General features: G+C 40.0%; 2 protein-coding genes across 8 annotated transcripts in view; both read right to left on the bottom strand.

Annotated features, from left to right (window-relative positions):
- Window positions 1–645: 645 nt before the first annotated feature.
- On the bottom strand, window positions 646–11,152 carry LOC125456531 (protein SPO16 homolog). 2 transcript variants are annotated; one of them, XM_048539728.1, is made up of 5 exons: window positions 10,526–11,152; window positions 8,859–8,952; window positions 4,263–4,434; window positions 1,066–1,144; window positions 646–826 (listed from the first exon to the last, which is right to left on the bottom strand). In XM_048539728.1, exons 1-5 carry the CDS (start codon window positions 10,565–10,567, stop codon window positions 707–709), a joined length of 507 nt encoding a protein of 168 aa, XP_048395685.1. In that variant the 5' UTR covers window positions 10,568–11,152; the 3' UTR covers window positions 646–706. The 2 variants fall into 2 exon arrangements, with proteins under 2 accessions (XP_048395685.1, XP_048395686.1); XM_048539729.1 differs by having other exon boundaries at window positions 10,191–11,152.
- Window positions 11,153–11,935: 783 nt separating this feature from the next.
- The window catches only part of btbd8 (BTB domain containing 8), a 94,521-nt gene continuing 79,781 nt past the window's right edge, over window positions 11,936–26,675 (bottom strand). For all 6 annotated transcript variants that reach the window (XM_048539153.2, XM_048539156.2, XM_048539152.2 and 3 more), the window contains 2 exons: window positions 17,804–20,263; window positions 11,936–16,062 (listed from right to left, as the gene is read on the bottom strand). In XM_048539153.2, the coding sequence (XP_048395110.2) occupies window positions 15,593–16,062; window positions 17,804–20,263 (2,930 nt within the window). In that variant the 3' untranslated portion in view covers window positions 11,936–15,592. The remainder of the gene's footprint in view (window positions 16,063–17,803; window positions 20,264–26,675) is intronic.

Consider the following 26,675-nt stretch of genomic DNA (forward strand, 5'->3'; position numbering starts at 1 on the left):
AAGTTGAGTAGATCATTGACACCCCTCCAGATGGCTGAGACTGCATCGACAGGTGTGGCAACCTCTGACCAGGGATGGCATTGTCTGGAGTTATGCCCTTCTCACCCGATTTTGAGGGAACAGCATATCCCATCAGGACCTCCAGATCCCTGCCCACAAAGCAGGCAGCTTTGGTCTGACAGTTCTTGTCCAGGTTCACAACAAACGTTTAAAAAATGGCACAGGCACAATGGCTACCGGTCTTTGGGCTGACATCCAGGGAGTGTCGAGTTGTTCCTGGAATAATCCATGGCAAGACGGAGATAGAATTGGATGTGAGCAATGGCATATGGTGGGATAGGTCATTAATAAAGCACATCTCGTAAAACATGGCAAGAAATTGTGCTATAGTCTTCATGGCAAATGTGTTTCCAAAGAAACTCACACCTTGCACTTCTTAAAAAAAAATTAAGATTCAGCCGATTATACCACTTGTTTAAAATGATAGTGTTTCAACTGATTGAAGAGTATCATATTATTAAAGGAAGCATTGTTTGAGATTTTTAAAAGATGTTATGTCCAGAAAATTTTATTGACAACTTTCAAACAAAACATATTAACAACACATTCATAAATTGGAAAGTTAATTCACTGAAAATAGTTCTACATAGTTCTACAGACCACAAAGCACTGTGCAATAATAATATCACATTCATAATTGCTCACTTTACATATCATTCAGCTGTCGCTTGTGAAGCATCTCCCAGACAGGACTATGTTCTATGATCTGAGCTCTGATCATGGCGATGCGGTCACGAACACTGTCCACGTGAGGTTTACATGTAACCTTCATAAGGAATGAATATTTGAATTACTGCTCATTTATGTATCATGTTATTACTGTCATTGAAGTAGATATTCTTATCAGTAAATGCTTAGATATTTTTGGAAACTAAAATTCCATTCTTGCTGTTACCAAATCATAGTCCCAACAATTCTATTCATCCTGAGTAAAGGTAATCACCTTATATCAGATACAACATTCAAATGTTTTATGAAATCTTAAATGTTAAGAGATATACCTACCTTGGCTATAGTCAGCATACTCTTGACCATATCAGCAGAATTGTGTGCAGGGATGATTCTCAGATTACTACCTAAAAACCTGCAAACAAAAAAGTTTCTGAACTGCCTTAGATTGGTTTGTGTTAATTAAGTGAAACAAAAGAGACAGAGTACAAAGTTAGATTACTTAATGGCAAAACAATTTTTTATACAAGAATTAATTTCTCAGTAACATTGTTCTTATGAGCTATAAGAATGCATACTTTGAAGTCAATATGCTCAATTATAGCTGTAATGGACATAAGTGACTGAAAAACTCAGTGCATGTTTTTCTCAAGGAGTACAGTACTGTAACATAAAGAAAGCTGCAGATGCTGGAAGTGAGAGTCAATAGATGTGAACCTGCAAAAGCAGAGCAGGTCAGGCAGCATCCGAGGAACAGAAAAGTCAATATTTTGAGCCGAAACCCTTCGTCAGGACTCGGGAGGGGGAGGAGACCCCAGAAGTAAAGGGTAGGTGGGATGGTGATAGATGTGGATGTAGGTAGGAGTTTATTGTGACTGGTCCCTGGGAAGGGTTGAATGAACAGGTGAGTAGGAAGATGGACAAGTTAGGTCAGATCAGGGAGGAGAGAAGGAAGGGGAGGGTTGGACATGGGATGAGGGGTTGGAGGGATTTTGAAACTGCTGAAGTCAATATTGAGGCCATTGGGCTGTTACCTTCCAATGTGGAATATCAGGTGTTGTTCCTCCAGTTTACGTTTGGCCTCACTCTGACAGTGGAGGAGGCCAAGGGTGGACGTGTCGCCAGGGGAATTAAAATGGATGGAAACCACAAGGTCGGGTTGGTTGGTGTGTGCAGAGCACAGATGCTCTGTGTTTGGTCTCCCCCGATATAGAGGAGACCACATCAGGAGCAATGGATACAATAGATCAGGTTGGATGAAGTGCAGGTGAATCTGTGCCTAAGCTGGAAGGATTGTTTGGGGCCTTGGACAGAGGTGAGAGGGGAGATGTTGCATCTCTTGTGGTTGCAGGGAAAAGTACTGGGTGTGATGGAGAAGTTGGTGGGGAAGGAAATTTTTTTTGGTGGTGGGGTCTGATTGTAGGTGGCAGAGCCTAGCTTATAGCCCAATGGCCTCAATATTGACTTCACCATCTTCAAAATGATAGCATTCAGAATGTGGAATCAATACATTGTTGGAAGTGCATCATTCGACTGAAATGTTGAATACAGACTCCACCTTCCTCCACAAGTAAATATAAAATACGTCATGATATTATTGGAAGAGCAGAGAGTCACCCTGGCCACCCTTCCTTCCGCAATCACTATCACCAAAACCAGATCACCTGGTCAGTCTTTCATGGTTTGCAAAAACCTCTTAAGAGCAAATTAATTATCTTGTTTGCCCATATTGTAATGACTGCATTTTATGAGTAATCTCTACTCCACGTCAGGTTCTTCTTTTGTACACTTCTCAGTCAACAGAACTCACAATACCGAGCAACAAGCAAAAATCTGCCATTCCAGGTACGTGCCATACTTCTAATGCCAGATGTGCTGATTTCACTATACACTGTGTTTCCATCAATTACCCTGGGTTGGTGGTGGGAGATGGGAGGACCTTTTTCTGGCATGGGGTGGGGTTATGGGTATGCAGTGTGGCACATGGAGACTTGGAAGATTATCATAGGAACAGGAGTAGGCCATTCAGCGGCTGGAGCTAGTTCCACAATTTAATGAGATTGTGGCTGATTTGTGGCTAATATCTTGAAGATTTAAATCAGATCTCCCCTTTACCTTCTAACTTCTAGAGAAAACAGGCTACTTTGTATAATCTCTTCAAAAACTTAACCCCTGAAGTCCACATATCATTCTTGTAAACACACATTGTACTCCCTCCAAGGCCAGTACATCCTTCCTAAGGTGTGCTGCTCAGATCTGCGCACAGCACTCTAAGTGGGGTCTAATCAGTAAAAAAGAAAGAAAAACATACCAGAAATGTAATTTGTTAACCACATCATCTGGCAATAATCTGCATGCTACGGAAGAACAGTTTTCATTTCTACTTCCATGATTTTTTTTTCTGAAAATACACTGGCTACAGAGCTATACACCACTTTCTTCAAAGGTTTTGAATTGAAGTTAATCGTCACTATAAATTCTTATTATTGCTCCGCTACATTGATGACTGTATCCATGCTGCCTTGTGCTTCAACAAGGAGCTTGAACAGTTCATCAACTTTAACACATTTCACCCCAACCTCAAATTCACCAGAACCATCTCCGATACCTCCCTCTCCTTCCTGGACCTCTCCATCTCTGGTAACCGTCTGGAAACTGACATCTATTTCAAGCCCACAGACTCCCACAGCTACCTGGACTACACCTCCTCTCACCCACCCTCTTGCAAGAATGCAATCCCTTACTCCCAATTCCTCTGCCTCCACTGCATCTGCTCCCAAGATGGAGCTTTCCATTCCCGGACATCCCAGATGTCTTATTTCAAGGACCACACCATCTGTCTTTCAGAGGGACCACTCACTGTGCAACTCCCTCGTGCATTCCACACTCCCCTCCAAACCAACCACACCCAGCACCTTTCCCTGCAACCGCAGGAAATGCTACACCTGCCCCTATATCTCCCCCTTCACCTCCATTCAAGGCCCAAAGCAAACCTTTCATATCAGACAGGGGTTCACCTGTACAGCCGCCAACTTGGTCTACCATATCTGCTGCTCCTGACGTGGCCACCTCTATGTCTGTGAGACCAAGCGTATACTTGGAGACTGTTTCGTAGAGCATCTGCCCTCGGTATGTGACAAACGACAACTTGTCCACCTTTTCTCCCACCTATCTGCCCCACCACTCCCTACTTGCATTCACCTATCACCATCGCACCTATCTTCCCCTGCCCTACCCCTTCTCTATTTATTTCCCAGCTCCCTTCCCCCTCCACATTTCTGAAGAAGGGTCTCGACTTGAAACATCAACTTTCCTGCTCCTCTGATGCTGCTGGCCTGCTGTGTTCCTTCAGCTCCACACTGTATTATCTCTCAATCCGGCATCTGCAGTTCTGGCTACCTTCAAAATAAGCTTTCTTTTATGTTGAAATACTTTATTTCTTCAGAGAAGTTTGAGATTTTGAATAACTTGTTAAAATTCATATATAATTGGTAGAGTTTTTAAATATGGTCAGTCAATTTACCATTAAATACCTTTGTTGAATTTTAAATAGTATTTCCCATTCTTTCACACCATAAAGGGCAGCAGCCAAAAGCAAAAAACTGTTGCGATGAATGTGAACAAATTGTTCAATTTGCTCCATCAGCTTTGTTTCTTGAGAACTATTGCAGAAATCTTCGATCTCCATTACAATAAAAGCAATACCTAAGAGAATTACAATGTGTTTGATTAAAAGCACAAAACTCCAATGCTCCCAAAAACTGCAAAAATGAAATAACAGAAATACTTTGCAAGAACCACTAAATGATTGTTTAGAATCATAGTTATGGACTATTTTCCTGACTTTCTTTCTTTCCTAGTTAAACACAAGTAGTATCAGCTGGGTAACTGTTGCTACTAAGTATTTATTTTGTATTTTGTTATAGACCATGTGTCATCAAGTGAAAACTCTGAGAATCTTAAGTAATAGGAGTAAACTATTTGGCCCCTTGAGCAAAATCATGGTGATCTTATTGTGGTTTTAACTCCATCTTGCTTATTTCTTATAAACTTTGATATCCCAGGTGAACGTGTGACTGGAAAGATAGAGTAAGGTTGTTTGCTCTACAATGGCACACCACAGACTTGTGAAGAAATTTAGAGTTCATGAATTAAAAAGAACAGTAGCAGCATGGATACCAAATGGCTATGATAGGAAATGGATAGTAATTGTTAATGAATGTTTGTTGGGCTGGAGAAAGGTATGCTGTGGAGAGTTCCCCTGGGATCTGTTTGGTACCCTTGCTTTTCCTAATATATATTAATGATCAAAAACTCGGTGTACAGGGGGCAATTTAAAAATTTGTAGACAAATTTGAAACATTTTAAATTATAAGGAGAGTAGCGTAGAACTCAAAGGGACACTTATAAGTTGGTGGAATGGCAGGTGAAGGTTAGTGCAGAGAAGAATAAGATGATATTTTTGCAGAAAGAACATGGACTGTATAAATAGAACATAGAACATTACAGCACAGTACAGGCCCTTCGGCCCTCGATGTTGTGCCGGCCTGTCATACCGATCTCAAGCCCTTCTAACCTACACTATTCCATGTACGCCCACATGCTTATCCAATGACGACTTAAATGTACCTAAAGTTGGCAAATCTACTACCGCTGCAGGCAAAGCGTTCCATTCCCTTACTACTCTCTGAGTAAAGAAACTACCTCTGACATCTGTCCTATATCTTTCACCCCTCAATTTAAAGCTGTGCTCCCTCGTGCTCGCCGTCACCATCCTAGGAAAAAGGCTCTCCCTATCCACCATATCTAACCCTCTGATTATTTTATATGTTTCAATTAAGTCACCTCTCAACCTCTTCTCTCTAATGAAAACAGCCTCAAGTCCCTCAGCCTTTCCTCATAAGACCTTCCCTCCATACCCGGCAACATCCTAGTAAATCTCTTCTGCACCTGTCCCAAAACCTCCACATCCTTCTTATAATGCAGTGACCAGAACTGTACACAATACTCCAAGTGCGGCCGCACCAGAGTTTTGTACAGCTTCACTATAACCTCTTGGTTACGGAACTCGATCTCTCTATTAATAAAAGCTAAAACACTGTGTGTCTTCTTAACAGCCCTGTCAACCTCGGTGGCAACTTTCAAGGATCTATGTACATGGACACCGAGATCTCTCTGCTCATCTACACTACTAAGAATCTTACCGTTAGCCCTGTACTTTGCCTTCTGGTTACTCCTACCAAAGTGCATCACCTCACACTTGTCTGCATTAAACTCCATTTGCCACCTCTTAGCCCAGCTCTGCAGCTTATCTATGTCTCTCTGCAACCTATAGCATTCTTCGTCACTATCCACAACTCCACCGACCTTGGTGACGTCTGCAAATTTACTAACCCATCCTTCTACGCCCTCATCCAGGTCATTTATAAAAATGACAAACAGCAGTGGACCCAACACCGACCCTTGCGGTACACCACTAGTAACTGGTCTCCAGGATGAACATTTCCCATCAACTACCCCCCTCTGTCTTCTTTCAGCAAGCCAATTTCCAATCCAAACTGCTATATCTCCCACAATTCCATTCCTCCGCGTTTTGTACAATAGCCTATTGTGGGGAACCTTATCGAACGCCTTGCTGAAATCCATATACACCACATCAACCAGTTTACTCTCATCTACCTGTTTGGTCACCTTCTCAAAGAACTCAATAAGGTTTGTGAGGCACGACCTTCCCTTCACAAAACCGTGCTGACTATCCCTAATCAATTTATTCTTTTCTAGATGATTATAAATCCTATCCCTTATAACCTTTTCCAACACTTTACCAACAACTGAGGTAAGGCTCACTGGTCTATAATTACCAGGGTTGTCTCTACTCCCCTTCTTGAACAGGGGAACCACATTTGCTATCCTCTTGAAATGAAGGGTACTACTTGAAAGCTCAGCAGGTCTGGCAGCATCGGTGAAATAAAAGAAACAGAGTTAACTTTTTGGGTCCTGTGACCCTTTCTCAGAAGTTCTGAGGAAGGGTTACCGGACCCGAAATGTTAACTCTGTTTTTTCTTTCACAGATGCTGCCAGACCTGCTGAGCTTTTCCAGCAACTTTGTTTTTGTTCCTGATTTACAGCATGTGCAGTTCTTTTGGCTTCTCCTACTCCTCAAGGATGTGCAGGAGCAGAGAGGGACAGGTGTACATAGGGGAGTAGAATACAAGACCGAGGGAGTTATGCTGAATTTGTATAAGACACTAGTTAGACTTGGCTGGATAATTATATACTTTTCTGGGTACCATGCTTAGGAAAGGTGTGAGTGCATTAGAGAAAGTGCAGAAGAGGTTTACAAGAATGAAAAACATTAGGAAGACAGATTGGAGAAGGTAAGACTGTTTTTCTTGGAGCAAGGAAGGCCCAATGATTTGATAAAGTTTTCAAAATCATGAGGCATCCGAAAACCCGTTCCCAACTGTTTGAGAATAAGATGGCACAGATTTAAAGTAATTTACAGAAGCAAAAAAAAGTACAGAATAGAAACAGGCCACTGGTATTTCTTTGGTGGTATTTCTGTTCCACGGCAATCTCCTTCAACCCTATTTCATTATACAGTAACAGCTATCCTTCGGTTCCTTTTTCTCTTACCTGCTTGTCTAGCTTCTCCTTAAATTCATTTGTGCTATTTGACTCAACGCTGTGTAAAAAATTTCACATTCTTGCCACACTTTGGTTAAGACAATTTTCTGAATTCGCTACTGGAATTATTGGTGGCTATGCTATGTTTGTAATCTTGATTTTTTTTTGAATGGCTAACAAGTGAAATCATTTTCTGTGCAATCACCCCACCAATTCACCTCACATTCTGCCAGGTATTTTTGTTTGGAGAAAAAAGTCCCAGGCTCTTCACCGTTCCTAATAAGCATATCCCAGTCCTCAAACATGTTGTCAACTCCCTAACATATACCACCTTGCCTGAAATTTCAGAATTTCAAATTCCCCTTTATTCAGTTCTCTGTCCCTGCTCTTTATCAAAACTGTTCTTAACAAAACTACAAATGTTATCCTTTGTGACTAAAATGAAAGTAGACTATTCCTCTTCCCCTTTCAGTACCTCTTTGCAACCTTTGACAACACCATCCTCCTCCAATATCTCTTCACCATCATCCAGCTGAATGGAATTGAATTCACTTGGTTCCTATCCATCTAATAGTAGTAAATAGCTGCTCTCATGAGCTTTGCATGTAAATATTTAATTGGTTATACAGGTATCTTTTCTGGTGGCAGTTACTAGTTTAAGAAGGAAAAAATAATTTAAAGAGTTGTAGTGATTTTGGTGACGGGAACATCACTCAGTTGTGTGTGATAGTACATCTAGGTATAAAAAAAACCCCTTCTCTCAAGAGATAATGGGAACTGCAGATGCTGGAGAATCCGAGATAACCAAGTGTGAAGCTGGATGAACACGGCAGGCCAAGCAGCATCTCAGGAGCACAAAAGCTAACGTCAGCTTTTGTGCTCCTGAGATGCTGCTTGGCCTGCCGTGTTCATCCAGCTTCACACTTGGTTATCCCCTTCTCTCAAGAGTTCTTCTGCCGCAGTGGTAGTGTCCCAGCCTCTGAGCCGGGTCACCTGGGTTCAAGCTCCAGCTGCTCCAGAGATGTGTCATAGCACCTCTGAAAAAGTTGATTAGAAAATAGATATGCCTTTTAAAAAGGGCTTCTCTTAAAGGGCTTTGTGGTACAACCGTGATGTCCTTACCTCTGTGCCAGGGAGCCTAAGTTCAAGTCCCATCTGCTCCAGAGGTATTAGTATCTCTGAACAGATTGATTAGAAAATATCCAATGGCTTCTCTTTGTATTCCCACACTATCGTCACAACAAGGACAGTTCAGACACTTATATGGCAAGTAATTCACCTCTTGACTCCATGAAGGCTACCATCTACAAAGCACAAGTCAACAGTATGATGGAATACTGCCACCAGAAAAGATACCTGTATAACCAATTAAATATTTAAATACATCAATACCATGGGCTGTTACGCCAGCACACAATGGAAATGTATATACTGTACTTTTTAATAGGAATTACTAACATATTTCTATAGATATACAATAAACTATCAGTTGTTATTTGTACCAGAAAGTGGGAAAATGATTGATCCAGATATCACAGAATCAGAGAACCTAATTCGTTGCTGCTGATTAGACAAGGAAGAAATCACTTCATGATGCTAGAAAAAAAACAAAAAGCAAATTACTGCATTTATCAGAGTGAAAATCAAAATAATCCACCGAAAGGTTTGAGAAACAATGAAACATGGTTGTTCTAAATGTAAATATTAACACTTTTTAAATTTGCTATACTAATGCAAAGTAATTTGAAGCATTTGTACAAAAATATGGTTAGTTAATACAAAAAAAACCTAAAAGTCTGCGATTAAGACTGTCAATAATACCTGATGTACCTGAATTAACTGCAGAAGTCCATCAAATGCTGCAAGATAGTTATGAAAAGTATGAACCTTTACGATAGCAAAAAATGAGTTCATCCTCCAATCTAATTGAAGGTAATCCTCAAAGAAAATCTGAAATTTCAGACATTAGATCTGTCAGGACAGTGTGTGACCTGGAGAAAGACTCCGGAAGTGGTGTAATTCCCATGTATCTGCTGCTCTTTCTCCTTGACCCTTGAGGCAATCGAGGTCACAGGTTTGACAGATCTGGCAGAAGGAACCTTTGCAGATTGCAGCCGTTCACCTTGTAGGTGGTACACACTGCTGCCACTGCACTGTGCTGTTGAGGGATTGAATATTTAAAATCGGTGGTCAGTGTGAGTCAGATGGGTTACTTATTTTGGATTACATCAAACTAAAGAGTGTTATTGGAGCTACACAAGACTGAAATGCAGTATGGAGTTGCAACTTTGATAAACCTAAACTAAATGCAGAAAATGGCACTGTTGATATATTTACATCACTTTACTCATGATTTAGAGCAGACTGATGATTGGGTGGCAGTTCAGTGGACTTGATTTAACCTGGTTTCTGTTAACAGGAGATACCGGGGCAGTTTTGTACTTGTGATTGAACAGCTTGGCTAGGAGCATGTTTAGTTCTGGAATACAAATTTTCAGTACTAAAATTTACATTCTCAGGGCCCATTGCTTTATTTTATTTGTAAATAAATCTAAGACAAATCAGGCTTAATAAAGTGGTCTAATTCTTAATATTTTTCTCTTTCTTTAAATTCAGAGTAGCACAGTAACTGATGTAACACGATTGTTATTGGCATAAGTCAGATTGAACAATGCAAACATGGTACATTTATTATGTACATTAAGGCAGATAGGGTTGCCTCAGGCCACTAATGGGCATCATGAAAATAAAATGCATTGCTAAAAAACAACCTGTAAAGACTTAGCCAACAACACAAAATATCCTTTAAAAATTTTAAATTGAGGTTTCCTTACAGAAAGATTTTCAAGCTCACTTCTACAGTACATGTTTGATAGGCAGACTTGCACCACTGTGTTTGATGTCGCAGTCTTATTTATTAGAAGTGGGTGACTGTACCCTCCACATGGACACCAATGCTGTAAGTCAGGTGAGGGCTCACCAGCTACCAAGGTGCGCCTGGGCCCAGCCACGGGGCACGCATGGACCTGGCACCTCCTGTGACAGCAGAGTGTAAAACCTTCGCCTCATTCCATTAGCTGTGCTGAGGGAATTCAGGACCTTGGAGCTGGGTTTCGGTGGATGACGATGTGATGGGGGCAACTGACGGTGACCCCACACCGACCCGCACCTGAAGTGAGCTGCTGACGATAACGGCGCCGCCCGTCGCCATGACACCCCCTCGGTTGTGACGTCACCCGAGCCGGACGTTAAACGGCCCGAAATACTGAAACGTCAGCTTTTGTGCTCCTGGGATGCTGCTTGGCCCGCTGTGTTCATCCAGCTCCACATTTAGTTATCCCGGATTCTCCAGCTTCTGCAGTTCCCGTTATCTCCGAAATACCATTTTTCTTGGAGAGTGTTGGAATTGTAGTCCGCAGACCGTTCACTCACGCTCCCCTTAAAGAGCAAAAACCTCTGCCTCGCTGGTAACGATCATCGCAAAAACGAGCAAAAATGGCCGAGCTAGTCACAGATGATGTGTTCACCGTTTGAGCGCTTAATCCTGCAAGGTTTGCTCCTCTACTCCTTAAAAACAATGCCGGGAATTCCGACAAATGAATAATGGGCCTACCAGCAAAACAAAAATCCAACAAAACAATAAGCGGAAAAGAAAACTTCAACACAGAGACGCGTAGACAAGGCATGACCATGTCACGTAGGTTATTGCTCACGAATAACTTTGTAAGGGGGCTCGGGGACGGGGAATAAGGAAGCGTCAAGTAGGCTGAAGAAGGGTCTAGGCCCGAAACGTCAGCCTTCCTGCTCCTTTGATGCTGCTGTGTTCATCCAGTTCCACACCTAGTTATCTCTTGAAGAGCTAGGAAGATTGTTTTAGGCTTAGGCGGCAATGGAGGCTGGCAAGCAGATGCTGAGAAGAGAAAAAGGCAGCTCGTATATGCACAAGCATGAGGACCACAGCCCCAGTTCCAAATACAAAGGTTTAGTTAATTTATCTGCAGAAGCATTTCTCAGGAAAAAGTAAAGGATTGAACCAAATGATCTGAAAATTGCCATCAAATATTGACCAAATAATGGGGCAGAAGGAGAAAGTAAAGCAGTAGAGGAAAAGTACGAAGGAAATAATAACACTAAAGACCAGTAAATCGCCTGGAATATAAAGGGAATGTATCCCAGGATATTAAAAGAAGTAGCTGCAGAGGTAGTGGACGCACTTGTAATCTTTCAAGCATACTTTAATTCTTGGGAAAATTACACAAGATTGGAAAACTGCCAAAATAACACTTCCAAGACTACAAAGTGTGGGGCTTGATGAACACAGCAGGCCAAGCAGTATCTAGGAGCACAAAAGCTGACGTTTCGGGCCTAGACCCTTCCTCAGAAAAGGGAGATGGGGAGAGGATGGTAAATTGGAGCCCATCTACCATCCCTGAGAAAAAGAACAGGGAATGACATCACCAACGCAAGGAAACCTAACCAGATAAATAGAAAGCGGGACATAACACCAGCGCTTCGTCGGAGGCTCACTGATGATGTTACCTAGAATGGTGACAAAACGTCTGAAAACTAACCTTCCAGCTCAGTGAGCAAACTCACATCCAGAACTATCTTGTTGTTGTAAGGTATCATATACATTTGGTGATTTTTCATGTTTTTACCTAGCAAGCAACTATCGACAGACTGGTCAGCTCTGCGTTAAGTGGAGTCTGATCTTAACCCTTTCTAATTTTGCACACATTTTCCTCATTAGGGAACACTCAGAATGAATAGAGGAAAGATCTGAGGTATTGTATTTACTAAACTGCAACTGCTATGCAAAAACAAAAGGTGAGACTGTGAAGAGGCAAACAAGGCTGTTAATTTCCATTAATTTTTCCCCCCGCATTTACCAAAATGTTTTCCATTATAAAATTTCTACATCCACTCAGTGCAAACTGGCTATGACAACTTGTCATGCTGGAAACAACATGAACCCAGTTTAAGGCGGCAATATCCATCATAAATATGAAAGTGGTAATTTAACGAATGACAGGATAAAACGGGAATTCAACTGTACTTATGTTCAAGTTTATACAACTAGAAAACTACATTTGGCCTTGTAACATAACAGTCATTTAGTGTAATTATGTTCACTTTACATGAACAATAACGTATCACAAAAATACAAAAGGAAATAATGGACAAGGCTCGAAATCAGTTTATGAAATGTTAAAATGCAAAGTTACAATAGTTATACTAGATGCATAAAATGCCTTCATCTAAATTTTAAGATGTAATTTTTATAGAACTTCCAGCCAAACATTTTGATGGGTGCATTTAAGGATCCAGAACACCTTTTATTTACAAGGTGAAATGTAAACCAAGTCAAGAGTACACTTATCACACTGTGTTGTTTTTAAGAACAACGTAAAGGAGATCTGTAGCCACTGAACTATCAGTTTATGATAGACACCTGTTTTTGCAGTATATTAAAGTACTTTAATTTATGGTGAAAGTCCCAGATGCTTCATTGAAGAGCAGTTTTACTGATGTTTAGTAAACTTAATGCTTCCACAGAACATCCCACCCCATTCCCCTTTAAAAGAATAGCAATATTCTTCATCAGCACCACAGCAAGCTGTGGAGATCAAATCATTGAGTGTATTTAAGATAGATAGACTAGTCCTTCAATCAATGAAGGACCTAAGGGTTACAGAAGGCAGCAGAATGGGGTTGAAAAGCATATCAGCCATGATTGAATGGTGGAGCCGATTCAATGGGCTGAAAGGTCTAAGCCTACTCCTCTAACTTATGGTCTTCCAAGTCTATCACTATTGAAAAAAAATGTCAAATTTCAGTCCTTCATAAAACACTACACTTAAAATGCATGATTCATTTTCTGTTTTGACAGTTAAAATGTGTGTGTTTTGGGAAAATTGTATGTCATATTATTAGGCATTTTCACAATAACATAATGCAAAAACAATGTATTTCAACACAGAACTTTCAACATAGTAAAGCACCCTGAGGTATCATGGGTGGTGTAATGCAGGTTCTCGGCTATGATTTTTCATCACTTTGCTGAAGGGCTCTGGAATACTCTAAAAGGAAGAGCACAGCATCAATTGCTTATTTGATGGGGTGGATGACATTTATTGAAAAATTCTCATTTCTTACAAGTTTCCAGTTTTCTGCACCTGTCACTTTAGGAATTATGTACACTAAAACAGAAAAGGGGATGGGTGAAAATTTTTTAAATGAGAACTTTTTCTAATACTTATTTGAAGTTAATGTAATAATCTGCAGGTACAATGATTTTGCAGATGACACTTCTGTCTTTTCAAAAGATGGAAATAAGGAACTAAAAAAAGTGTGCAATTTATGATGGCAATGCATTTCAGAATAAGTGGTTAAGTAGGTTTTGAACCACTAGCACCTCAGATTAAAATACTGACGTAGCACAACAATTAATTTGTATTTAGGATACAGTTTTCCTTTACAGCATAGCATGAAAAACAGAATGCAGCTTGACTCTGTTCAGGACCAGAGGACACAGTTTAAGAATAAGGGGTAGGCCATTTAGAACAGAGTTGAGGAAAAACTTCTTCACCCAGAGAGTGGTGGATATATGGAATGCTCTGCCCCAGAAGGCAGTGGAGGCCAACTCTCTGGATGCTTTCAAGAAAGAGATAGACAGAGCTCTTAAAGATAGTGGAATCAAGGGTTATGGGGATAAGGCAGGAACAGGATACTGATTGTGGATGATCAGCCATGATCATAATGAATGGTGGTTCATGGCTCGCAGGGCCGAATGGCCTACTCCAGCACCTATTGTCTATAAAATGTGATATTGAATAATGAGCATCAGGATCAGTTTTGATGCTTGGTTAACAGAATTGAGTGACTATTCATTCACACACTTTCAAGTCTAAACAGCAATCCAACGTTTACAGTTAAAAGTTGGATCTCTGCACTAAAACTAGTTTTTTTGCATCAGTATACAAGTGGCAAGATTGCATTCTTCAAACTCATGGAGAAGCAGCTCTGGGAAAATGAGAAAGCCTTCTCTAACTGCACATAAATAATCAAGCACTTCCAAGTGAGGTCATGTCACAGATCAGATCAAAGTGGGAGAAGCTGACTGAATCACGTGATTAAACCATAGGATTTCAAGGATAGCCCCCAAATGTCATTCCTAGAAGGCGCATCCCTCCCACGAGTTTACTTGAGATCTCACTTAAAAGATGATACTAGGGGTTTCTAAATCAAAATGGAGTTGATTCCACACAACCACAGAAAAGGTAAACTTGTTATCACCTGTATAAAAACTTAAAGCTACACCCTAGTCAAAAGCACAATTTTCTAATATTCTATTAATTTTCCATCCAGTTTTTCGCATAGCTTTCAATCAGATCAAAAAAGCATATTGTAACAAAATTATGACCATCTTTGAATTTACAGGATGCAAAATAATCAGTGCTATTTAAAGGGTTATCAAATAACAATTTGCACAATGACCATTGAAATTTTATCTTCTCATGGATGCATTTCATGTATGTTTAGTTTATGTTGAGTCAAATGAATATATCAAATTATACTTATGACGATAGAAAATTCCAAAGATGGACTAAGAAAAATCACTTGATTTTAAACAGCCAGCAGAAATGTACCATGTAACCTGTAATTTGTGTTATTGAGAAAATAAGACTAAAATTAGATAAGATTCTAGTCCCATGAATATTGTACCAATATCTAAAACCTCAAAAATGATTAAAAAAACAACTTGCAGTCCTCAATTCCAGAAGGTTTTCTATCCAAACAGTTAAGAAAATTCCTATATCTTGGAATTTGAACGTTCTCTATCACTACCTATTCTGATTTTTTAAAAAAAGAAAAATGCTTCTTCAAAGCAATCAAATGATTTTAGTTTTCTAAAATTTTACTAAGAAAGTGAAGGGAAGTCTCAATTTTAGACGAACTATTATTTTACAAACATTTTTCTTTTGCCCAAGTCCCAAATTTAAGGTAAAGCATCAAAACATACATCTCATGTTTATCCTCTTTGCCAAACTCCTTCATAAAGACCCCCAAATGGTAATTCTGTAACAATGTCAAAACTACAATTTCATTATCTACTGCCGCAGCCAAAAGGTGACACAATAAGCCTCAGTTGTTAAGCCACAGAGAATGGATAGGACCATGTGACATATGGATTAAATTTATCTTGCACTCCAATGTACACAATTTAGTAGGTATGCTAGTGGTGGGTTTCCAGTTCCACAATTGTCCATTCCCCCTGCGGAGATACAGATTCTTCTGGTGAAAAGCTGGCCACCGTAATGCTAGCTGTGGAGTCCTCTGAAGGAGACAGCAATTCAGTCCATTTATACCAAGCCTCTTTTTCAACTGCAATTCTACCTGGAGTCCTACAGGCATCTCTAGAAAGGAAGAGTGTTTGGCTGATCAGATATTTTGCGAGGTTGATATCTTCAGGTAGACAGTTAACAATCCCACAATTTAGATCCTGATCTCCAAGAAGCTGCTTAAGTAGTATCCAGTCTCTTTTTGCAAAGTGTTCATTTTCTTCTTGGTGCACGTGGCTCACCTCTACGTCTGAACTCCGATCCACATCTTCTATAATTTCCATCTCGTATATGGGAGAAAGGGTTTTTGAAGGGCGACGATCAAATGTGCAGCTTTGTGATCTGTCACAATCAGCTAAGTTTCCTGAAACAATTCATAACACTAAACATTGTAAATATTCTGATATTGAAAACCTTCAAAATTGGGGCTGCTGCATACTAGACTACTTTGGAAGTATTTTAATTAATAGAATGAATGCAATAACGATCAAAGAAATTCTAAAAACAGTTGCTCAGACTCAAGGGCAGGAGCAGGATAGAAATTAATACAGGTTAAAAGATGAAACAACAAAGGCACGTGGTCAAAAGGGGAATGCTTAAAGCAAAATTAATGTTACTTGTTACTTATCCAATTAGATTATCCAGAAACCAACTGGCAATGTTGAAAAATATATGAATCTTCTATGTATTTGTCTGAAATTGGTTCTCATTTTCATACAGGATTCCTTGGTTTAAAATTAGTAGATTGCTACCTTTGCTAAGAGAAATTATGTTCTATGATAATTCTGGAGCATCTGATTCCATTAAAATGGACATTATGTAATTTATTGATAATGCTGTAACCTTTCAGGTCCTAGGATAGCAAGGTACATCAAGATGAGGAGCTGCACTAGGTCCCCATGTCCATGGCCCTTACGTTACTTCAAATGACTTGTGGAACATTTACAGGTCAAGGATAAATTTTAAAAGCGTCCTCATGATTTAGCCCCAATTAATTGATAAAAAAAATTAATTTCTGGATTTAAAGTGGTTTAAACCTCAATTGTCATTCTAACTGCAGATGTTACAGGCCATGAGCTAATGTTTTGTGTAACTGCTTGATCTGATTTGTTGTTCCGTACAGTGCTACAGATGGTAATTTTTTTTTAAAATTAAGTAAAGGAGGTCAAGAAAATCTGATGCAGTTTATTAAGTTAGTAAACCAGTTAAAAGATCAACCATTCATCAAGCGGAAGAAACCTCAGCAAAAATCCTTAATTGTCATTGCTAAGCAACCAGAGAGCCAATAATTAAACAATCATTGAAATACATTTGGCAGACTTTAACTTATTAGGAACACGAGCACAAAATTTTAATTACATCCTGGACAAAACATACAGTATTCATAATACATTTTGTTGGATAGTTACCTCAATCTAATTAATTTTGATTTACAGAACTGTATACAATACTGCTATTAACATTTCAGTGCAAATGTAGTTTAGGTTCACTCTTCAATTGGCAAAAGTGACATTTTTTCAATGCCCAGAGACCAAACCATTAACATGTTTGACAAGTGTGAAAACACACTTGCAAATCAATCTTTGCAACTAACTCCTAAAATCTAATACTTTGGCATTCCAACTGCTTGAAGGACCACGTTAGCTTGATCTTGCATGCCTACTTCCGTAAGTTCAACATGCAACACATCTCCAAGGCAGACTTACCAACATCTGTTTTAATACATTAAACAATATTACACATATAAAATACAGGGTTTTGGCTTAATGATCTTTAATGTCATACATAAAAAATGGCCAGAAGATCTGAAGTGCAGGTTCTCGTCTCTTTCAAGAAAGTGTAATTAAATATGAATTAACTAAATTCCCATAGTATTCATGCTAACAATTACTGGAAGAAGTGTACATGTTCACATTTAAACAATACAGGGGGTACTCCTCCTACTCTTTGTACCTTGAAAACTACATTCCAACAGTTCCACAAACTAAAGTGATGTGGTCTTACTGTTACTGCTCTACATTTTGGCAATTTGACAGAAGATTGAGTGCCGTCTTGAGACCAAGTGGTTTCTGTTGATATCAAAGGTTAGTTACAATATACATTACCTGTTGGCAAAGTATTATTAGTTTGCTCATTGATTGTGGAGTAGTAAGCTTGCCCATGCTCTTTTTCCATGTTAGCTAAATGCTCATTTGTAGCAACGTCATCACTGTGTACACCAGAATGTCCTTTCTGGCAGAGATGCAAATGGCACGGTCTTTCTTGAGGTCTACTGTCACCACCACCGCCATCACGTGCAGGCTGCATGTTATTTTTTTCAGGCTGCATGTTATTTTTTTCAGGCTGCATGTTATTTTTTTCAGGCTGCATGTTATTTTTTTCAGGCTGCATGTTATCGTCAGATTGGTTTTCAAGCATATTACCTTCCATCCGGTCACTGCCTTCATGCTTATTTTCTCCTCCATTAAGAGGTTCATTGCATTGATGGGGTGCAGCAGGTTCAATACCTACTTGTTTTGTCTCTTCTATTTCCGTTGAAACAACCTGTAGTAGTGCATCATTAGCTACCATGTTCGTTTCATCTGCAGGTGAAGCAGCACTGGGCTCCTTTGTTTGTTTTTTGGCCTTCTCTTGAAGGTGGCTACACACCAAAAAATCATCATCAATTTCCAGTGAGTACCGCGAGTAATAAGTTCTGCCATAATGTTGATGACCACTGTCATGGGAACCACCATCAAATACATCCGAGGGAGTAAGAGAATCAAAAGAGCAGGCAAGAGGACTTCCAGCTTCTCCTTCGTCAGAACCCAACTCCTCACATTCATCCACAGACAGCAGAACAGAACGTTTAAAATTTGCAGCTGAAGAAAAGTTTGTTACGTCAGTCTCATTTTCTGTAATGTCTTCAAAAGCCAGGTTGTCAATGCCCTGAAAATGGTAAATACCCTGGTCAGGAGGGGGTGGAGGTGGAGGTGGAGGAGCAGCAGCAGCAGAAGGGAAAATTTCCTCTGCATTCTCAATTTCTGACTTATCTTCTTCAGTCACTTCACAAGACGACAAAAGATCTGAGGGAGGATCTAATTTATCACCATCAGGCACACCATTTTCTTCACTTCCTCTTTCCACTGCTTTAATGCCTGGAGATATTTTTGGACAGTGATTAATTAGTGATTCTCTTGTATTAGCACCTCTTGTCATCCCATGTGGCTCCAAAACTTTCACTTTTACTTCTACTCTTAATCCACTGTCATATTCCTTAAGCTCTTCAGGCGTGCTGGTATCACTGCTACTTCTCCCAAGGAAATCATGGCATACAACTGTACTGCACTTGGAAATGCCTCTCTCATTTGATCCATCATCGTCCTGGGAACCTCCAGCATCATAATCTTCTGAATTAGGTTTTATGTCATCAGATGATGTTGTTGCACTTCCAGTGTCTGTGTCTGGGCTTTGCTTTGGGAAAGATGCATCTGATGCTGGGTAGACTTCTGTGCCCAAGTTCCAAGATTCCACTAGTTGAGTTTCTGAATGTTCATGATTTTCTGGGATTCCTGACTCAACTACTTCTTTAGGCGAATCGGACAGAACTGGTTTTTCATCTCGTTTTAAGCTAGATTTTGCAGCATCACTGGTTTGGTCAAATGAGTGAGTGAAAATTGTATTGTTTAGTTCAAATATGCCTTTTTTTAGAAGAGACCATTCTTCATGATCCCCACCTTTAACAGGATGGCCAGCTTTAATTTCTTCAGCAAAATGAGACTCTCTTTGAAGAGGAACTTCCTTTGTTTTCTCACAGCCATTAAAAATCAATAGCTTTGGTTCAGAAGATTCAGTTCTTTGGGATTCTTTATTTGCAGGTGAAGAATGATCTTGAGCTTTATAATATTCAGTCTTCAGTTCAATGTCTTTAGATGGCTTTTGTATTGTATGAGCTTCAGAATTAGCTGCAGAAGTCATATCTAAAGCTGTCTGTACTTTTTCTGATATACAATGATTTACTTTTTTAACATGGTTAGATAGGTTGATGGAGGTAATGATTTGTTGTGAATGTTCACATGTCAAAATGTGGTCTCCTTGCGCCAAGCTGCTATCTTGTAAGGCAGTTGGTATTTCTACATTCTGGCAGAGCAGTGACCAATTATTTGGTCCCGTTTGATCACTTATCTCTGTTCCACTTTTCATGTCATGGGACGGAGAATTTGGAGCCACCTTGTCATGACAACTAGAGGCAGATCTTTTTAGGCTGGAACTTGCTTTGGTTGTCACTGGAAGCAATTTAGTCGATGGCTTTCTAACATTGGGTAGAGATGCACTTTTCTCTTTGAGTGCAACCTTACTGGAATTAATAGGTGTCCGTGGACTTGTGGCACCAAGTAGCGTCATTTTCCTTGTATTTGTCTTTATTGTGGAGAGGGCAGCTGCTTTTACTGGTTTAGAATTATTAGCCTTTGTTAGGACTTCATTAGCCATTATTTCTTCACAGTTTGGAACTTTGGTAGGCTGTTTTGAAGCATCGCTTGAAATAGGGTCGGTTTTTTCAAAACCCACTGTTCCTCCTTTTGGATCTAGAACAATAAAAGAGTAAAATCAAAAACTGTACAAAATCTCATAATTCTGAAACGATTCAAGTAACTGTAATATGAATAATGAAAAATACCTTAGGGTACACCATAAAAGTAGCACCAATTGCATATTCAGTAAACTTAGATGCAAAAGGTCACTATGAATTTTAATTTTAGTACACTGACTCTGATCCTGTGAATTATTTCATGTAATTTACAACATCAAAGCATGTTCAGTACAGAAACCATGGACAGCATTTGTGCTCCCCTCAAGCCTCCTCATATCCACCATCAAACCCCATCATGACAGGCTTTAACTCCATTCCTCCTTCACGTGATTACGTAGCTTCCTTTTAAAGTGTTCAAGATTGCCAGCTACTTGAGACCGAGGTCCGCATTCTTATTGCTTTCTAGGTCAGGAGAATTTTCATAATGGAAAGAGACTGCAGTTGTTTTATCATAATCAGGAAGGGTTAAGGTTATTCTGACTGATGCAAGGCCTTTCAGAAACCTTGAAGATTACGAAAGGCAGGAGAGGCAGAGTGGTTTTCTTGATTTTACCGCTTTCTTTGATGTAAGACATTTCTGTTGATACCAAATGTAAGTTCAACTGTGCATGCTCAGTTTTTTTTTTAAACCCAGACTAAATGAATTAGTGCAATAAAGCTATTTTCTTTTTAAAATAGGCTAGGGACAAAAAACTGCTAATGTGGAATTCAAGGGAGACAAATGGCAGGCCAGACAGCATCTGGAGGAAAGGAGCTGTCAAAGTTTTGGGTATACCCTTCTTCAGGGCTGGATGTGGAGGTAGGGGAGCTGTAGATAAAAATGAGGTAGGGGGTGGTGGGAGGTGGTGGAATGGTGGTAGGTGCACATCGATGGTAGGTACGACCTTCCTGGCCGTTGGGAGGAATGAATCCGGTTAGTGGCTAGAAGGGAGGATTGGAAGGTGGAAGGGAAGAGGTGGGGCTGGAAAGGCAACTTATTTGAAATTGAAGAACTTAATGTTGAGTTCTCAGGGCTGTTGGGTGTGCATGCCGAAGATAAAGGTGTTCTGAGTCACTGCAGCACCGGAGTAGGCAGAGGATGGACATGTCGGAGTAGGAGTGGGGCAGGGAGTGGAAATGGGTAGTGATCGGGATGTTAGGTTGACTGTTACAGATCAGGTGGAGATGCTTGGTGAAATGGTCACCTAGTCTACGTTTGGTCTCACTGACAGAAGACCACATTGGGAGCACCAGATGTAACAGACTAAGTTGCAGGAGATGCAGGTGAAGCTCTCTCTCTCTTTTAAGGGCAATTTTGGGTCCTGAATGGAGGTGAGGGAGGTGGTATGTGGACAGGTGTTGCAACTTTTACAGTTACGTGGAAGGTACGAGGCAGGTTGGAGTGGTTGGTTAGGATTGTGGCACAAACTAAGGAGTGGGATGCTTTTTTTTCAAACAATGTTCTTGCCCCTCCTGTCATCCAGGCAGCCCTCCACCACACCTCTTCCATTCCCTGCTCCACTGCTCTTAACCACCACTCTCCTGTTCCAAGACATAATAAGGATAGAGTCCCCCTTGTCCGCACAGGCCATTCCCTTCCATACTTGGCCGCCTCCAGTGTCGCCACGACTCGGAATACAAATTTGAGGAACATCACCTTATCTTCTGCCTGGGTATCCTACAGCCCAGAGGACTCTCAGTTCTCCAATTTCAAATAACCTTGCCACCCATCCCTCACTTCCTTTTCCAGCCCCATCTCCAGCCTCCCATTCCATCTTCTGACCATCTCTTCCAGCCACCAACTGGATTCATCCATCCCATTGACCAACCAGGTTGTACCTACCACCAGTGCCCACCTGTCACCACCATCGTGCCTCCACCCCTTTCCCCTGCATCCACATCCACTCCTGAAGGGTAATACTCAAAACATTGACTGCTTTTTTCCTCCAGATGCTGCCTGGCCTGCCATGTCTTCCAGCCTCCTGTTTGTCTATTTTTAAAACAGATCTGTTTAAAAATTCAAATATAATTTTTTTAAACAAAATTTTGTGTTTGTTAAGGGGTAGTAAGAACAGCAGATGCTGGAGAATCTGAGATAATAAAGGTGTAGAGCTGGGTGAACACAGCAGGCCAAGCAGCAAAGGAGCAGGAAAGCTGACGTTTCAAGCCTAGACCCTTTTTCAGAAATTTGTTTGTTAATCTCTTCAACATTTCATTTAAATTCAGTTCAGATGTTTTTCTGCTGCTCCACTGGGGTTCAGCAGTCATACAGCAGTCCAACTAGTCCAAGCCAATGTTCCCAAACTAAACTAGTCCCATCTGCCTGCATTTGGCTCCTATCCCTCCAGATCCTTCCTACTTATGTACTTGGATGTCTTTTAAGTATTGTAACTAACTGCATCCACCAATTCCGCTGGTAGGAGATTCAACACTAACCACTGTGTAAAAAAGGTTGCCCCTTGTGACCCTTTCAAATCTTTCTCCTAGTTTTGAACTCCCGTACCCTAGGGAAAAGATTGTTGTTATTCACCTCACGTAGGACCCTTATGATTTTATAAACCTTTATAAGGCCATTCTTCAATCTCGTACAATCCAGCAAAAAAAGTCCCAGCCTGTTTTTATAGCTCAAACCAACCATTCCCAGCAACATCCTGGTAAATCTTTTCTGAACACACTCCTGTTTTAGTAATATCCTTCCTATAAAAGAGCAACCAGAACTGCACAAAGAACTCCAGAAGAGACCCCACCAACATCCTGTACAAACTCAATTTTACAGTCCCTACTCTTCTACTCAAAAGTTTGAGCAATGAAGGCAAGCATGGTAGATGCTTTCACCCTGTTTACCTGTGACGCAGATTTCAAATGAATTATATACCTTAAACCCTAGGTCTCTCCGAACTACAACATTACCCAAGACCCAATCATTTATAAGTCCCGCCCTTGTTTGTTTTACCAAAACACAATCTCTCACATTTATCCAAACTAATCTCCATCTGCCATTCCTCAGTCCATTGACACAACTGGATCAAGATCTCCTTGTAGGCTCAGATAACCTTTTTCACTGTCCACTACACACCACCAATTTTGGCCTTGACCATAAACTTACTAACCGTGCCTCCTAATTTCTCATCTAAATTGTTTATGTAAATGACAAACAAAGAAAGTGAACCCAGTACCAATCCCTGTGGAACATAACTGGTCATAAACCATCCAAAAAAACAACCCTCCACCACCACTGTCTCCCACTGTAAAGCCGATTTTGTATCCAATTGGCAAGCTTACCCTGAATCTGATGTGCTTTAACTTTACTAATTAGTTTACCATATAGAACCTTATTAGAGGCTTTACTAAAGTCCAAGTAAACAACGTTTACTGCTCTGCCCACAACCTTTTTGGTTACATCCTCAAAACAAAAAGTCAATCAAGTTTGAGACATACAATTTCCCATGCTGATTACTATCCCTTGCCTCTCCAAATGCATGTAAATACTATCATTCAGAATCATCTTCAATAACCTACCCATCACCGATGTCAAGCTCACATGCTTCTCTTTATAGCCTTAAATAAATGCATAACATTACCCACCCTCCAGTCCTTTGGTACCACACCTTTGGTTATAGATGATACAGATATTTCTGCTAAGCGCCCTGCAATTTCCTGTGTAACATCCCAAGAAGTTGTGGGAAACGCTTCATCAGATCCCAGAGATTTTAAATCAACTTTTATGTTTAAGACCTCCAGCATTTTCTCTTTTGTAAAGAGAGCGGTTTTCAAAATATCTACTTGTTTCTGACCTCTTAGCCTCCATTTCATTTTTCTCAGTTAAAAACTGAGATGAAATATTCATTTAATAACTGTCCCATTTCCTGAGGTTCAACAGAAAGACAACTTCATTGACCTTTCAGGGGCCCTACTTTCTCTCTAGTTGTTCTTTTGCTCTTAATGTACTTGTAGAATTTCTCTGGGTTATCCTTAATCTCATCTGTGAAGGCTCTCTCTTTGTCTTCCTGATTTCGCTCTGAAGAATGCCCCTGCACACACTATATTCAGATTCAATTGATCCCAGTTGTCCTTTTCTAATATGCAATTTTTAAAAATTCTTGGCTAGAACCCCAAAATCTTTATTCATCCATTGTTCCCTAATCTCAGCTGCCTTACTTTTCATTCTAACAGGAACAGAATACCTCTGAATTCTCAATATCACACTCTTGAAAGTCTCCCACAGACACAACCTGTTATATTAAAAAAAAAGCTAAAGTACTATGGGCACTGGAAATCTGAAACAAAAACAGAAATAGCTGGAGAAACTCAGCAGATCTGGCATAATCAAAGGATAGAAATTAGAGTTAAAGTTTCTGGTCCAGTGACTTTTCTTCAGAATCTTCCTGAAGAAAGTATATTGGACCTGAAACATTAACTCTGATTTCTCCCCACAGATGCTGCCAGCTCTGCTGAGTTTCTCCAGCTATTTCCAATTTATTACAGGTTTCTATAACAGAGTTCTCTGGTTATGGTAGCCAAATATGTTCTAACCAAGGTTCAATCAAGATTAGCACTTCGCTTTTAGAACCCTTTTAGCAGGGATTAATACCCACACTGTTTTTGTTTTAAGGACTTTGTAACCTGCCCTGGTTTTAGTGACATGTGTACCTGTACCCTCCGATCCTCCTACAAAAATTGTCCAAGTTCATACTTGCTCAGAGAATAAATGCCTAATCTACAGGTGTTTCAGTGCCATCCTATATTTTGTCATAGTTCTACTCTTTTTGACTACCCTGCCCACCCAACAAATTTGGTGTCATCTGAAAATTGATGTTATACTTCCAGTGAGAGTTAATAGCATTTCTCAAGGGCACTTAACTCTTTTGGACTGAAATTTAATTGAAACAAAACCAATTGTTTAAATCATAAAACTAGACATCGAAGTAGTCTCTGATTCTTGCTACCGTTGACATTCAATTCTTTAGATTTACTTCTATTTCCATTGCCCTTTTGAAAAAGGGACGTCCATTTCAGGAATCAGGACACAGGGTCCTTAGGGGCCAATGATCCAAAAGAACAAGCAATTCTTAGTTACCTCAAATCAAATGCTGAAGGCAGTTTTATCAAAATTATACATCTAAACTCAAGTCAAATGTCTTTATTCTTATATGCGATATACAAATTGCTAACAAGACTATTATTTGTTGCCCGTCCCTAAGTTGTCCTTGAACTGACTGGCCAACTAGGCCAATTCTGAAGGCAGTCAAGAGTCAACCACATTGTTGAGGGCTTGGAATCACATGTATGCCAGACCTGATAAAGACAACATATTTCCTTCCCTGAAAAGGGTATTAGTGAACATGATGGGCTTTCATAATAATCCACGTTTGACTGCCATTAGGCATGCTTTTTCAATTCCAGATTTTACAGAATTCAAAACCACGTCACCAGAACATTAGCCTGGGGCTCCAGATTACTGCTCAGTGGCTTTACCACTGACTAATGGTTCTCACTTGGTGTAGATACGATCTTGTACACCTAGTTTTTGGTTTCATGGGTCATATCACAATCAAAGCCAATAATCTTTTCCTTCTCAGCACCAAATACTGAGGAAAATTGTAACAGATCGACAACTCAGTGCAGCCCAAGAATGGCATCAGAGCTTTCAATCTTGTGCAGTGTAATGCCCTGCACTTGGTCCACAATTAAATCAAAAAGTATTAGAGAGAAAAGTACTCACCAAATTTTAAAGGGAAATTTACACAGCACGGAAGAATGTTTTTATTGGCTTGTGTATTCTTGCCAAAAGATATTAAACATTAAAAGAAAATAAAAACTGCATTTAAATCAGGATTATTAATTCATTGGAATTTCTCCAGAGAAAACTGCTGTAGTTTGAAAGCACTGGATGAGCAAAATTTACCATAGCCCACATTAAAAACACAATGTTACACATTTCTAAATGGAGAAAAACTCTGATGAAGTAGTTTGCTACCATTAGCAAACAGGAAGTCATTATTTAATAACTTAGACTGATAAATGTTAGTACACAGAAATTTGGATGTCTTGATATACAAGTCACAAAGTTAACATGCAGATATAGCAGGAGCTTAGGGACCTGACAGCACCTGTACTGCTAATGTAAGGAAACTGGAGCACAACAGCAAGGTTTTACTTACCTTAGATGCAGTGCAACAAACACTCCCAAGTGGAGCTAGGAGCTAGTAGAGTGGACTTATATTCTTTGGAGTTTTCAAGAATGACAGCAGATCACATTGAAATATATAGAATTCTCTGATAAGAATTAGTTACCAAGAAGCTGTTTGTTTGGCTGTAAAGTCTAAAACTTAAGAGTCAAAGTCTCAAGTTGAGGAATCACTGACTGGAGACAAATGGGGAAAAAATGTCTTTATTCAGCAGTTGAATCTTTGAGAATCTAGAGCCTT

This window comes from Stegostoma tigrinum, chromosome 8, assembly GCF_030684315.1.
Source record: "Stegostoma tigrinum isolate sSteTig4 chromosome 8, sSteTig4.hap1, whole genome shotgun sequence".
Taxonomy (NCBI): Eukaryota; Metazoa; Chordata; class Chondrichthyes; order Orectolobiformes; family Stegostomatidae; genus Stegostoma; species Stegostoma tigrinum.